Here is a 15,532-nt window from a genome sequence, read left to right on the forward strand (position 1 = left end):
AGAGACGTCCAAGGGCTGACGCAGAGTTGCTGTGAGGTGCCTGGGCCTAGGGTACAGGGGAGCCAGGGGTGTCAGCAAAGAGCCATGATGGACGCAACAAGGGTGAGGTGACCAGTGGAGGAGGGGAGAATTCAGGAGAGCTGTGCAGTTCCTGGGAAAGTGGAGCGGAGGAGCGTGCGAATCCTCGAGTCACAGACAGTGGAGCCAGGAGCTGCCTGCGCCCTGTGACTGAGGGTCAGCGTCAGGCCTGCAGGACCCGAGCTCCTCTGCAGCAGTGACCCTCCCTGCAGGTCAGAGTCCCATGCAGACAGAGGGGCCACGACAAACGGCAGTGTATGTGGGGAATAGAGGGGGATGCAGATGGGGTATGAGGTGGGCTGAGGGCGTGTGGGTCCTTGAACCTGAGCAGCTGTCCTGGGCAAGGGGCAGATGTGCTCTGGGCAACCCCAGAGGACAGGACTGGGCCAGGTTTGAGGAGGGAAAGCTGTCTCTGCTTGACAGTGGGAAGGGAAGTGCCCCGTGAGGTGATGAGCTCCCCGTCCTGGGAGGCATGGAAGCAGAGACTTGTTCAGTGGGGCTGCAGCTTCGCAGAGGGGCTTCCAAGCACCAGGAAGTGAGTGCCTTGGATCCAGTTCTGCCCGCAGCTTTGACTCAGGAGCAGCTCCCTGAGTATCGGAGGCCCATGCATGGGTGGGGGCGGGGGCTCCCCTGGAGGGCTGCAAGGGCGGTATCTCCACATACCTGGCTGGGGGCCATCTCTACATTTTGTTGTTTGTAGTTGCTCCGGCGGGGAGCACCCGATGCCCAAGGCCAGCCAGAGGGGCCAAGGGTCAGCAGGAGCAGCTCCTGCCTGCTGGTTGGGACTTGAATAGCTCTGAGCAGGGAGCTGGGCTGGGCCAGACGGGGCGGCCCAGCGCAGGTGCGGGAGGGAGCAGGCAGGGCGTGGCTTTCCATCTCAGCGAGGTGGAGCCACAGAGACTTTCCCTAGAACCAGACTCGCTCCAGCTCAGGCCCAGGTGAGTGCCAGCTCCTCTCAGGCCCAGGGCCCGGCAGGGTGGGGGGTGGGCAGCCTGAGGGCCCCGGGCTCTGGGCTGGGGGCTTGATGCACAGCCCTGCAGGGGAAGAGGCAGGATTCAAGCCTGGGCTGTGGTAGGCACCAAGTGTGAGGCTCCCAGCTTTAAGCCCGGCACTGGTGTCAGAGGGGATGTTCAGATTACTATGGAAACGCGGCCCCCAGTCCTGGCCTGAGGCTCATGGCTTTCCAGGCTGCCTCAGAGAGAGGATAGAGTGAGATGCCCCGCCTCCTCTTTCTCATCTGAGCAATGGGGATGCCACATGTACCCCCCAGTCTGGTGGAGTGGCCCTGATATCACAGAGACAGCATCTGCTGCTATGGGATGAGGGTGGGAGGGGGAACACCAGAAACAGACCCCTCACCTCTAGGGACAGCACAGCCGGAGGAGGCCGGCGGAAGTCTTGAGTGTGGTATTTCTCCGGGGCTGTCCTGAGCCTGAATGCACCTTGGGCCCAAGTTGCAGAGTCCGTGTGATGGGTGGGAGGCGCCCAGTGAGACCTTCGCAGGTAGTCACCAGGCCCTGCCTCCCTGCCCCTGTGACAGTCCTAATAATTGGTGACTGACTCATCCTCACTTCAAAGGCCTAGGCCAAGTTCAGCTACTTAACCCACTGCACCACACCCGCCTGTCACTCTGGAATTCTGCTCTGCGGGGAGCTGGTGCCCCACCTGCAGACCTGCTTCTCACCTGGCAGGTGCCTCCTCCTGGCCCGTATGCACAGCGGCCTTAGAGAGGTCCTCAAGGGCTGTGCTCTCTGACTGCCCCCAGCCATGGCTGTGCAGGTGCCCCTGTGGCACCACTACCTGCAGGCCATCCGCTCCCGGGGGGCGCCCCGGGCACAGGACCACCAGCTTGCGGAGAACGTGTTGCTCACGGTGCTGGAGCACGTGCACGCCCGGGACCCCCGCTTCCTCGTAGACTACTCGCACGACCTGGAGGCCTTCCAGTTTGCCCTGCGCTCCTCGGAGGACCCGCTGGACATGGAAGTGCCCCTGTGGGTGGACGCCGAGGCCCTCCTGATCGAGGAGCTGGGGGCCACCGAGACAGGGGATGGCCCCGCATCCTGCCGCCTGGGCGTCCCCAGGGAGGTGGCCGGCCTGGAGCGGTGGATGACAGACGACGTCTTCAGTGCTTCGGAGGACAGTGCCAAGTACTGCGGCCACATCGTGCCCGGCAAGGTCCTGCACGTCCTCAAGGACCTTCTGGTGGCGGCCATTGTGCACTGCAAGCACCACAGCCTCATCACGCCAGGTAGCGGCCAAACCACACTGTGCATGCTCTCTGTGGGCCTGTGCGGGAGTGCACACATGTCTGATGGCAGTGTGTGTGTGCACAGGCGTGTGACCGCTCGATGCACATGTCAGGGGCACACAAGTCAGGAGACAACACTCTGTGGTTCTTTCTAGTTCCAAACACCTCTAAGAAGACAGGTCATGCATTTCATGTTACCTAATTTTACATGGTGCTGTTATTTTTTAAACAGCTGGAAACTGTGACCAGCATGTGGTTTTCCAGTTGACTTGCTTGATGAGGGTCCCCGACACAGTTCTGGGCAAGTGGTTCTGTTACACTCCCAGCTCAACGTGACAGTCCTCACAGCTGTCCCCACTTCCAGCATCTGATCACACTGTGCTGGGTTGGGAGGACTACGTGTGTGTGTACAGGTATGTGTGTGCATGTGTGTAAGTGCGTGACTGTGCAGGATTGTGAACACGTATATGTATGTGTGTGTACATGTGAGTATGCACACATGTGACTGTGTGTGGGTGGATATGCATGCATGCACGTTTGTGCACAGGTCTGTTTCAATTTATGGCCCAGCAGCTAATTGGTGTCATGGGCCCCTAGCAGGCTCTGTGGCGGGATACTTCCAAGTGAACCAGGCATCTGACCTGAGTGTTTCTCTGGGTGCCTTGTTGATGTGATCTGGGGGTGGTGAGCCTGGGGTGGGCAGGGCTCCCAGCAGGGCCAGAGCAGTGGGCTTCCCTCCAGCAGGGGCTGCAGGGCCCGTGATGGTGCTGGAAGGACGGGTGCAGCCTGTGCAGGGCCCAGGACAGCGGGGGCCCCAAGTGACGAAGCCCATCCTCCTGGGGGGTCGAGTCGTCCCGGCAGGGCATTGGGAATGGAAACAAAATGTCCTGCTTCCTTTGGGAAGCTACAGGCATGCGGCGGTGGCAACTGCCACTTGCTCCCACAGATTTGTTGCCTTGAGTCACCTGGTATTCGCCTGGTCCTTACATCTGCCGTGAGCTCAGTGAGCGGGGATGGTCGGCCCCCCTGAGGGACGTGCCCTGGGCTGCCCAGCATAGGGAGCCCAGGTCTGGCTGCACATCCAGGCTCAGGCCCACCTGCTGGCATGGGGACGGCAGCCATCTGAGCCTGCAGGACCACCCTTTCCTCCTGGCTGCTTCCTGTGTGTTCTGGGGAAGCCAGGCACGTGTCTTCATGCTGACATGGGAGATTCAGAAGGTACCCGGGCCTCTGGACAGACTTCCAACACCAGGAGGGGTGGCTTCTAACCCTTGCTCCTCCGCAGACCTGCCTGGTGACTTGGGCAGGTGGCTACCCCCTTGGGGCTGATGATAAACAGCGCCTCACAGGGTGGCCTGAGCCTGTCATTTGGCGTTCCCGGAGCCCGGGACTCTCCGACATCTTCTCTGGTCATCTTTTGAACCTTCCAACTACTGCAGGCGGCTTTGCAGGACTGTTTCTGTCTTCTTGCATGAACTAACGTGGCTGTTCCCACCTGGCCCTGTCACCTGTGGGCCCTCCACCCCACCCAGGAGACAGACCCCCCTGTTGGGGTGAGCATGAGGCTATGCCCAGCCCCAGGCCCTTCGGGCACACTCTGAGCTCCAGGCTCCTCCTCAGCACCCCAGCTGGCTTCCTGGCTGCGGAAGCAGAGAGGCTGGGAGCCACACCCAGAGGCCCCGCGAGCTGGCAGGGAAATTCCAGGCAATACTCCTTGACACTTACCTTAAAAGGGAAGTGGCAGCCCCAGGTGACAGGATCAGGCTGCTTCCACCCTGGGAACCGGTGAGACCAGATAGGGGCTGAGGTGGGGAGTGGTGGGGAGAGGGGTGGATGTGGCAGGCTGCCTTCCACGCCACCTTTTAATGGACAACATGTGTGATCAATGGTAGATAAGGAAATGAAGCCATCAGCAGTGGCTTTGCATGACAGATGCCTCAAACGCTGAACTGAGAGGGGCCAGGGATCACTTCTCTCCCTTAACTGATGGGAAACTGAGGCCCATGATGGGTATTGGAGTGGCCCAGGTGGCAGAGCCAGGACCTGCTCTGGGCTGGGTCCCAGGAGGTGGGCGGAGCTGCCCTGCAGGAGATTGGGGGGGTGGGGTCCACATAAGGGGGGGCCAGGCTCCTTCCTGCAGGACCCCCAGGGCTGTGGATGGGCTAGGGTGGGCTGGGCTCACTCACTTGCCGTGGAGACCTTTCTCCAAGGCACGTGTTGGGGACTCCCTTTGGGCCATGGCTCCCAGCTCGTTGGCCCCCCTGACCTCTGATCCTGGCACCTTGGCTGGGCAGTGCTGGGGGAGGGGAGAAGAGACTGCCCCAGGTCTGGCCAGTGCTGGTCAGGGCCAGTGATGAGGGTACCCCCTGCCACCCACAGCAGACGCTGGCCCAGCTTACCCTCCTCACTCTTTCTGGTATTAATTTGTTTTTTGAGGGGAAAGGACAACCGAAGTAGAAGGTCAGAGGGCCCCTGGTCATACCAGAATGCCCCCCACCACCCCAGCCCCAGCCCCAGCCCCATCGCCCCATGGAATGTCCCTCCTGAGTGGTCTGGGGACTCTGTGTTGGGGGCGTGGGTTCTGGTCTGAGGGGGAGAGGAGCGGGAAGCATCTCTGCTGGAATGTGTCATCTGTGGTGTGGCAGGAGGTGAGGGCTCTTGTGCAAGGACCTGGGAGTGAATGGAATCCAGGGTGGCTGGGCTCAGTTCACCGTCAGCCTTCTGGGTCAGGGCCTCCTGGGTGCTGGGCAAAGAGGGCTCCTCCCAACCCTGGCCAGCCAAGGCCTTCAGGGACCCCACATGTTCTCTCCCGCAGGGACCGATCCTGGGGCCCAGCCCTGTCCTTCACGCCCCCAGCCCCTGAGAGGTGTATGAGGGGCAGAGTCTAAGAAGAGGATTCCCGTGCATGGGGCTGACTTAGGGGGCTCTCAGGGAAGCTTCAAGGGAGGAGGAGGGGGTGGGAAGGAGCGAGCAGGTCTGATCAGGAGAAGTCCAGCCTCAACCCGACCCTCCTGGGCTCTGGAATGTGAGTGACTACAGAGGCTGCCCTCCCAGGCGTTGGGCTGTTAAAGCCCCGTGCGTCCCTCCCTGGCTACAGGCTGCTGGGAGTGTGGGACCCAACATCCCGGCACTGCAGGACAAGTGGCCTGGCAGCCAAAGGGGGGTGGCTGTGAGCTGTCACATCTGGGGGTGCTAGGGGCACCAAGAGCACCCACTCCAAGACTTTTCCTGAAGACTGAGCAGGCACTGGGGATGTCTGGGCATTGGGCTGCAGCCTCGAAAACCAGCCACTCAGAGAGAAGCGTTAGAGACCCTGCCTCATCTTCCTCCAGCAAAGAGCTGCCGGGTCTCAGAGCCGCCTGGGGCCTCAGGGGGTGCTTGAAGGAGGACCTGCAGGAAGGACCTGACGAGACCCCCCAGGTGTCAGGCAGATGGGGGCCTCAGACCCAGCACCCAGTGGGGCAGCACCAGAGACCACTTGCCAAGGGGCCCCACCCTGGGGCAGAACTGCTCCTCTTTGAGCCCTGGCCTCCCCTGGCCCAGCCTGGGCCGATGCTGCCACCCCCTCCTCCTGACAAGAGGGCAGCCATGGGGAGGGGGAGCCTGGGCTGCAGGGGGACCACGGTCCCAGGGCTAGAGCAGAGCTGGAGGAGTCAGGAAGGCCTGGGGAGGTGCAGCCACCAGGCTTGGGCCACCAGGGGTGAGGGCAAGGGAGACTGGTGATGAAGACGTTTGATGAGGACCTGGGCACCTGGCAAAGGAAAACCTCAGCGCAGATGCCACTGTCATCACTGAGGCCATGACATCGCTAAGATGACAATCACACAGATGAACAGCATCCTTGTTGCATTAGTCAGCTCGGGCTGCCGCGTAACATACACCGCAGACTGGGCAGCTTAAACAGCAGAACTTGTTTCGCTATAGTTCTGGATGCTGGAAGTCCAAGTTGAAGGTGCCGGCAGGGTTGGTTCCTCACTGCCTGGCTTGCAGATGCCACCCTCTCACCCTGTCTTCACATGGCCTTCTCTCCGTGTCCTCCCTGTGTTCCTTTTCTGTAAAGACCAGGCGGATTAGGGCCCACCCTAATGGCCTCATTTTACCTTAGTTGCCTCTTTAAAGACCCCATCTCCAAACACAGTCACAGTCTGAGGTACTGGGGGTTAGAGCTTCCACACAGACATTTTGGGGTCACAATTCCGCCCATAACTGTTGTGCAGGCGTGAACCGCGCCTGGCTGGGGTTCTGGGTGGACGCAGGTGTGGAGGCAGAGGAGCAGCAGGCTGTGGGTGGTGGCTGGGGCGGGGCAGAGAGGGCCAAGGTGAGAGGTGGGGAGGGCAGCACAGGCCGAGGGGCTGCAGGAGGAGGTCCGTGGAGTGTCCTGGGAGGCAGGGCGGAGCCCAGATGAGGGACCGGCACAACGGGTGGGTCGTTGCAGGTTCTCTGAACGCAGCCAGCCTGAGGGAGGAGGAGCTCTGCCTGTCCCTGCTGGTGTCCAGTGGCTGGAGAACGATCCGCTTCAACATCGTGCCCGTGGTGCGGAGGAAGCACAGGGTGCCCGCCCTGGAGGGGGCTCAGCTGATACCCGGCTTCCCCGAGGGCAGCTTGAAAAGAATCATCAGCCAAGAGGTGGCTCTGGTGCCGGCCAGTGCCCAGCACTGGAGGTAGGATGTGCCTCCTGGGTCTGTGGGGTCCCACTCTGGGCAGGAGGATCTGTGAGGTCTCCTGCCTGCCTTTGCCCCATGGGCATCTGGACCACACAGATGTCACTGGGGTCTTTGGGGGAATTTGGGATCTGACATGATGCTCGCTCCCTGCTGCCAGCTTTGACCCTCTCAGAGGTGCAGGGAGAATAGAGCTGTGCCCTCTGCCGCCCGGGGAGTGGGTCGGCATCAGGCTGTGAGGAGAGACTCGGAGAAACCCAGAGTGCAGAAGGCTTCCCTGGATGGGACCCTTCCTTACCCAGCCCAGCACCTTCCTTTCGGGTGGGAAAACAGCAAGGAGGACAGGTGACATGTCCAGGGTGCCAGTGGGATTCTGGAGCAGCTGAGAGGGGTCGCCACACAGTGAGGGTGGTCAGAGTCTAATGAATTAGCACTGGGGCTTTGCTAGCATCTTCTATATCGGCTGCCCTTCCCAGATATGATCTGATATGTCCCCTGCCATGAGTCCCCCCACCCCTGAAGATGCCCCTCCCCTGCCCGGCCCTGGAGCCCCAGCAGCTTCTTCTTGATTTCCCCTGTCTCCGCGCCAGGGGTCTGCAGGCCCCTGGCACCTGCAGGGAGGAGGAGGCCCCGAGTCAGTGTCTGTGAGAGGGAGGGAGGGAATGGGGGCACAGGGCAGAGGCTGAGGCCCCCTCAAGACCCTACACGAAAGGCTGGAGATTGAGCCCTGTCCAGATCTGACACTGCTTACTCAGCACCTCACCTGCAAGGTGATTTGGCCAGGGTGACTCAGCCCGCCAGCTCTCCTGCCTGTGGGGAGATTTTAGGAATGTGGCCCCGGGTTGAAGTAAGCAGGGGGTGCTCTTATATAGTTGAGCTAATTCTTGGAAGTGGATGACATTAGCCCAACTGGCTATGCCGTTCTGTGATTTTCTGCTACTAGGGAAGACTCAGCAGAACCCCCATGAGCCCTGCCCCCCGGGGCTCCCCACCAACCTGTCTTTGCACAGAGCAGGGCTGCCTCGAGGCTTGTGGATGACTGCTGCCCACAAAGGAAGGGGAAAGGCTGGCCTGAGCAGAGTCATTTTTTGCAAGTAAATGGGAAATGGCCTTTCCTGTGCCCCATCCACCACAGACTCGGGGCATGTGGGTGGACAACTGTCCATATTGAGACTCCACAGAGTGGGGCCCAGTAGCACGCCGTCCCCAGGTTCTACCCCTTCAGTCGCTCAGCAAGCCCACAATGAGCACCGCTGTTGTGCGACACCCCATGCTATGGGCACTGCTGGGGGGTGGCAGAGATTCTGAGCCCGCCGGCTGTCCTGTGGCTGCCCTGTGGAGACTGGGCTTCCAGAAGGGGGCATAGAGTGACGTCACACCCTGCCAGGCTGGGGGTGGCTCCACCCGTACTCCTGCCTGGGGATCAGGAGGCACTGCTCCACCCTGGGAGGGTCAGAGTGGCACCGTCCCATCCACACAGAGAAGGCTGGCCTGGCCGGGAGGCTCCCTACGTCCCTCCGTGTTCTGGGGCCCTGGTGTCTACATGAAGACTAGACGTTGCACATTTGACAGCACATCAAGTGCAGTTCCTGAAAGACACATGAGGGCTGGGCTGGGTACACTGGGACAGCCCCTGTCGTGGTCTTGGCTGTCCTGTGGGGCTCAGGAGCTTCCGATCCTGGGGAGGCCACAGAAGCCTGGGGATAAGTTGTGGTTGCGGGGTGCCCACAGACACCTGGCTGAGGCCCGACGCTGACCAAGTGTGGTGTGTCTGTCTGGGCCCCCAGGGTCTCCACTGACTACCTGCTCACGAGGCTGCTTGGAGCACTGGGCTCCCTCCAGGGTCACCGCCTGGACAGTCTCTCCATCCTGGACCGGGTCAACCATGAGAGCTGGCGTGATGGTGGCCAGCGCCCCGGCTTGAACTTCGGCCACCTGAAGGTACGCATGGGGGGCTCAGCGGGCGCCCTGCTCCCACTCCACCTCTGCTGGGCTTGTGTCTGTAACCGGGGGATCAGGGGCAGGGGCACCCAGGTTTGACCCTCCTGCCAGATCCCTACAGTGGACAGCCTGGAGTGAGCTCCGTGTGGGAAGGTTTGGAGGCCTCTCCCAGGTTCCGGGGAAGAGAGGCAGTGGCTTATGAGTGACGTCTGGCTGCAGGGCGCTGCACAGAGCCCGCCAGCTGGTGTCAGGCCATTCCGTCCCAACGCCCTTGCCGTCCTGCCCTGTGTGTGTGAATGTTACCAGCCAGGGGATCCCCCTCTGAGTGGAACCACCCCAGTCCCGGCACCCCTTCTTTGCCGCTCACTGGGCTGCTGTGTCCTCCAGGGCTCTGTAACCCTTGGGCGCTGAGAAGAGCGAGGGAGGGCAGGGCCAGGGGCTGTGACCTACCCCAAACCCCTAAGGCGGGGAATGGGAAGCTGGTGGGGGCTGCAGAGGCCTGGGGTCTCTGCCCTGAGTGAGCAGTGGTGAGGAGCGTGGCTCCACGCACGGGGGGGGGGGGGCTCAAGAGAGAGGTGGCCCATCCTGGGGCAGAAGATGGCTCTGCCACGAGCCCCCCTGTGACCTCAGGCCAGCCACTCACTGCCCCTCTCAGGCCTCCAGCCCCACCCCTGAGGGAGTGCCAGCTTCCAGCGCTCCCTTGGGCTCTGATACACAGTGGCCCCCAAGCCCCGCAGTGAACAAGGGCTGATGGGGGCCGGTGGAGGGAGGCGATGTGAGACGCAGCCGGGCAACTGTATAAGAGGAGAGAAACCCCTGGCTGGGGGGCTCAGGAGCAGGGGTGGGGGCACCCGGGGCAGCCAGGTAAGTCCACTTTTGCAGTTTCAGACGTATTCTGGGCCCAGGCATCCTGTGCACACAGATGGGCTGGGACAATGCCACAGAGGAGGGCTTTTTGGGTTGAGCTGCAGGGAATGAGTAGGAGGTCAGTGGTGGGAGGCATGAGAGAAAGGCCTGGAGGGTGGGTAGGAGCCTCAGAATCCAGCTAGAGGGGTGCTGGGTGGCTGTCCTGGGGACACCGTGGGGCACCATGGAGGGGAAGCTGGGGTGGGGCCCCGAGGTCCTGCTGAGCTTGGCCAGGGAGTCAAGCGAGGTGCCAGACTGGGGGCAACAGGTGGGAAGGGGCTGGGACTCACATGGGAACAGCAGGGGAGGCAAGAAGCGTGGGGGAGAAGTTCCGGCGGGGCCGGGGTCATCTTTGATGAGGGTGGCAGGCTGTGGGTGGCCAGGGGTGAGGGTGGTGGGAGGGCAGAGTGGGGTGTGTTAGCCTGGGCCTGGGCCAGGCCACACCCCACCAGCCAGGTGAGGTCATGACCCGGCCGTCCCAACCACCCGCAGACGGTGCTGCTGTGGGCCTCGGTGCTCTTCCCGGCACCCGAGGACTGGGCGGAGCTGCAGGGCTCCGGGTACCGTCTGCTGGTGGTGCTGCTCTGCTGCCTGGCCACCAGGAACCTGCCCCACTTCCTCTACCCCGAGCGGAACCTGCTGCAGGACTCTGGCCTGGACCTCAATGCCCTCTACCAGCGTGTGGAGCGCTTCGCCAGCCAGCCTGAGGCATTCCTGCGCATCCACGTCACCCACCTGGGCCGCAGCCCCCCGCCGCGCATTGGCAACGGGATCAAGGCACTCCTGCAGCTGCCCGCCAGCGACCCCACCTACTGGGCCACCGCCTACTTCGATGTCCTGCTGGACAAGGTGGGCAAGGCCTGCTAACGGAGCCTCGGGCAAGCCCAGGGTCACATGAGGGTGGGGACAGAGCCCTGGTCCACTCCCCCAGGGTCAGGAGCCCGAGGAAGGCTGGGGTCAGGTCAGGCCTCCAGAGCATCTGTTGGAGAAAGACATGACATCTGGGGGTCAGATAAGCCATGAGTGTCCCCTGCCCACTAGTGGACCCAGTGGTATCTGGGAACCAGGGCATCATGTCTGAGCCTGCCCCCATTCCCACCAGATTCACCTGCAAATGCACACTTGATGAGTGCTGAGAGCCCCACCTGCCTACCCTAGGGCTTACTCCTCATGAAGGAGTGTGGCCGTTCCTGGGCGTCATGGAAACAGTTTCCAGCTGCATCCTTGGACTCAGGGGTCCCTCGGCCATGTCCCTCAGGACTTTGCATCCTCTGGCTTTGTGTTTGGGGGTGCCTGGCTGCTCTGCCAGTTGTCCCTCCTTGAGCCCCAAGGTTCTGCCAGCTCTGCTAAGCCCTCCCCTCCCCACCCCCACAGAGCCCACTCCCGTTCCTCCCTCTAGGGCCACCCCCATCGTCACCCCAAAGAGCCAACATGGTCTCCTTCCAGGGCATGACTCGTGCTCAGCCCTCAACAAGCACCTCATGGGGCCTCCTCTGTGTCAGCTCCATCCAGGGACACCCGTGTGTGAAGAAGGGCCCCCGGAGGAGGGGACCCTGGGTGGGTCCACCTGTGGGAAGGACTGTTCAGGTGGAGACCCAGAGGCAGGAAGGCCCTGTGGTCAGCAAGCGCAAGTTGTCCCACTCTGTGTCCCAGGACCTGTGATGGGCTCCCAGATGTCTCTGTGACCCTTCTGTCCCCCACCCTGCCCACAGTTCCAGGTCTTCAACATCCAGGACAAGGACCGGATCTCAGCCATGCAGAGCATCTTCCAGAAGACCAAGGCCCTGGGTGGTGAGGAGAGCTGAGCAGGGCGGCCTAGTCTCTGCCACCCACAGCCTGGCTGCACCACCTCCACAGGAGGCTCCCAGGACATTTGGAGAAGGGAACAGACTTCACTTTGAGGCGGGTGGTGGCTGGTGGAGGGACTTCAACCCCAGGGACCACCTCAGACCAGCCAGGGGATGGCCCTGTGGGATCTGAGGGTGCTGGGCAGCAGGCCTTCTGGAGCAGCTGCCTTGTCTCCTCGGGTGAAGGCTTGGGATGAAGGGGCCGTGTATTTCACGTGATGCGTGTTGACCCATCCCGTGGGATGTCATCAAGACTCTGAAAACCAAGTGTGCATGAAACCTGGAGTTCGAGAGCTTGTCCCCCCCTGCACCGTACGCTGCTCTGTGGTGATGAAATACTGTAGATGGGATCTTGGATCTTGAATAAATTAATGCACTGGATACACACAATGAAGACGGTGCCTACTGCTTTGTGTATATCTATGTGGAGACAATTTCCCTTGGAAATGCAGAAGTGAAAGAGGCTTGTGTGTAGACAGACAATTTCACACTTTCTTCATTCTCTGAGAATGATCCTCCTTTCCCAGGCATCCCCACCTTCTAGTCCACAGAGGAAACTGAAGCCGACAGAGGGGATACCCACAGCCCCCACTGCCAGCCCTGTACTGGTCCTGTCTGCCTCCTCCTGTCACAGTGGAGGTGCCCTGTCTCCTGTGTAAGGCAGCCTCTTGTGGCATCTGACGCTAGCTCCTCCATCCAGTCTCTCTGCTCTATTTCCCCACCTCAAATTCTCTCATCAGCCCACTGCAGCCAGCCTGTAGCCCCTTCCCCACTGAGCTGCTCATGCAGAGGGTCCCAGTGACCCCCGTGTGCCCCAGCCCAGCAGATGTTTTCTACTCTCCACTCTCTTTGCTCCTCAGCTTCTGAGCCATAGCCCACACCACAGACTCCTGGGAAGGGACCTGCAATCCCATAACAAGTACATGTAGCAGCAACTTCCCCCAACCTCCTCCAGAGGGACCTATGGCCACGTACCAGAGTAACCACACACGGAGGAGAGGAAAGGCCAGGTCCTTGGATGACTGGGATTCAGGGCCTGAGTTGACACCAATATAGGAGACACAAAATGCCATTAGAGTGAGGGCTTTGCAGAAGACAGAATCTTGGTCTGCTCTGATTCACAATAGGTACAAAGTGTCCAGGCCCACCCTGTGGTCATTTCCTTGGTGTCTGAGTGAGTATCAGGATGGTCATACTTAGTAGGAGTAAGAGCCATCATGGGAGGAAAGGCCAAAGGGAAGACTTTAAAACCAACTCCACCCCATGGCCATAATGGTCCAGCGTACCGTATCCTGGGTGCAATAACAGAACTTAGCACCACCCTCAAAGACTTTATGTCACCAGCGCCACCTCAGGAAAATCAGATGGATCAAAATGAAATACTATAAAACTCCTAGAAGCGGGAGAAAACCTAGATGACTTTGGGTTTGGCGATGACTTTTTAGATACAACACCAAGAGCACAATCTGCAAAAGGAATAGTTAATATGCTGAACTTCACTGAAATTAAAAACTCTGCTCTGTGAAAGACGATGTTAAGAGAATGAAAAGATAAACCACAGACTGGGAGAAAATATTTGCAAAAGACACAGCTGATAAGGAACTGTTATCCAAAATATACAACATGTAGATTTAGTGCAATTCCTATCAAAATTCCAGCAAGCTCTCGACAAGACGATTCTAAAATTTATATGAGAATTCAAAGGATCTAGGATAGGACGAACAATCTTTAAAGGGGAGAACAAAATTGGAGGACTCGTTCTACTTGCAAGACTTACTATGAAGCTACAATATTTAAGACATGTAGTATTGACATAAGAATGGAGATATATACAAAAATGAAACAGAAGAGAGAGGCCAGAAACAGACCTACACATACAGTCAACTAACAAAGTTGCCAAGTCAATTTAGAGTTTAACAGATGTTGCTGGAATGAGAAGATATCCATATGGATAAAAACAAACCTGGACCCCTATTTCACTTCATGCACAAAATTAATTTGAGGTCGATCATAAACCTAAACATAAAAGCTGACACCATAAAGTTTCTAGAAGAAAACAAAGGAAGATGTTTTCAGGACCTCAAAGTTGGCAAAGATTCTCTAGAGCACAGACCATAAAAGAAAACACGTGGATAAATAGGACTTCATCAAGATTGAAGATATATGCTCTTTGAAAGACATGATTAAGAAAATGAATAGGTAAGCCACAGAGTAGGAGAAAATACTCATGACATATGTAGCTGACAGTATGCAGACTATGTAAAATAACTGTCACAAGTCAACAAAAACAAGACGAAAATATAAATAATATGAGCAAAATACTTGAGCTGACACTTCTCAAAAGAAGATACACAAATGGCCAAAAAGCTCAGGAAAAGGTGCTCAACATCGTTAGTCATCAGGGAAATGCAAACTAAAACCAAATTAGATACAATTCCACACCACCAGAAAAAAGACAACACCAAATGTCAGTGAGGATGTGAAGCAACTAGAACTTGCATACACTTCTGGTGAGAATGTAAACTGTTACAACAGCCTCAGAGACTTTTGGGGCAGTGCCTTATAAAGTTAAACCTATACTTAAAGTACGACCCCACAATTCCCTCCTAGTTATTTAACCAAGAGAAATGAAAACACACATCCACACAAAGCCTTGTATAAGAATGTTCATTACAACCTTACTCTTAATAGCCCCAAATTGGAAGTAACCCAGAGGTCCATCAACAGCGGATGAATAAACAAATTATGCTATATCCTACAATGGAACAGCACTCAGCAACAAAGACAAATTATGTTCCCCGAAACAACATGCACGAATGCCAAAACAGTTAAGTGCAAGAAGCAGACGCGACAGAGAATGTACTGTGTGATTCCGTTTACATGAAATCCAGATGCTGCAACACTGACCTGTGGTGACAGGAATCAGATAGTGGAGGGTGGGCATTGACTGGGGGGAGCACAGGACACCTGCCATTGGATGGGTCTTGCACTGGAATTCTCATCTCTGTGTCTGCTTCTGGGGAAACCCAACCACGATAGGGCTGCTCTCAGGATGAAGGTCAAAGTCTTGAAGGTGGTCCACGTGGCCCTGCATGTTCTGGCCCCCCATACTCTCTGGCCTTCTCTGGAAGAGCACCCCACCTTTGCTTTGTGGACTCCAGACCCTCTGGCCCTCTTGGCTCCTGTGCTCATCACAGCTGTGATGTGACAGTGTCTGGGTCATCCCATTAGTGCCCATCTGTTGCAGTGGCCCTGAGCACCGTGGGGTGGATGGCCTCTGGTCTGCTCAGGCCCTATCCCAGTGCACACGACTGTGCCCGGCTCACACCTGGGTGAGTGACAGGGATGGAACCAGGCCAAGCCCGGCCCTTCACAAAGAGGGCTACGTTGGGCTGCAGGTGTCCACCTTGACAAGAAGACCCTGCCTGGCCTTTCTCCTAGGGGGGTTCTTGGGACCAGTGAGGACCTGGAAATGTGGGTGTGGCTATGACTGCCCAAAGCATACCTGGTCCTGAGGAGATCAGAGGCTGGCCTTCTCTGAAACTTCCTAGGAAGGAGAGGCTGAGGGAGCCAGTCACAGGCAGAAACCCCATGTGAGGGGTGGGAAGTAAGGGATGGGGGTCAGAGGGAGCCAAGTAGAGGAAGAAGAGGAGGCTGGGGCTCAGGGGCCCCCTCAGCTGCACATTTGAAGGCTGAGTGGCCGCAGGGCTGAGGCCCTCCCAGACCTTCAGCACCTGCACTGGCTTGCGTGTCTGTGTGATGCACCCTGGGTCATAATGGGCTCAAGTCCTGACGGTGATTTGGGCTCCCATGTTCTTGACTTGGGTCATAAGTCAGGCCTGTGGGCTGTG

The 15,532-nt window shown here is 58.4% G+C and overlaps 1 protein-coding gene across 1 annotated transcript; it reads left to right on the forward strand.

The window, feature by feature from the left end:
• The first annotated feature begins 1,451 nt into the window (after window positions 1-1,451).
• Window positions 1,452-12,069, forward strand: MAB21L4 (mab-21 like 4). The gene is made up of 5 exons (XM_004427747.3): window positions 1,452-2,326; window positions 6,762-6,987; window positions 8,775-8,928; window positions 10,327-10,683; window positions 11,547-12,069. Exons 1-5 carry the CDS (start codon window positions 1,846-1,848, stop codon window positions 11,637-11,639), a joined length of 1,311 nt encoding a protein of 436 aa, XP_004427804.1. The 5' UTR covers window positions 1,452-1,845; the 3' UTR covers window positions 11,640-12,069.
• The last annotated feature ends 3,463 nt before the right edge of the window (window positions 12,070-15,532 follow it).

The sequence above is a fragment of the Ceratotherium simum genome, chromosome 37 (assembly GCF_057802395.1).
Source record: "Ceratotherium simum simum isolate JZ-2026a chromosome 37, ASM5780239v1, whole genome shotgun sequence".
Taxonomy (NCBI): domain Eukaryota; kingdom Metazoa; phylum Chordata; class Mammalia; order Perissodactyla; family Rhinocerotidae; genus Ceratotherium; species Ceratotherium simum.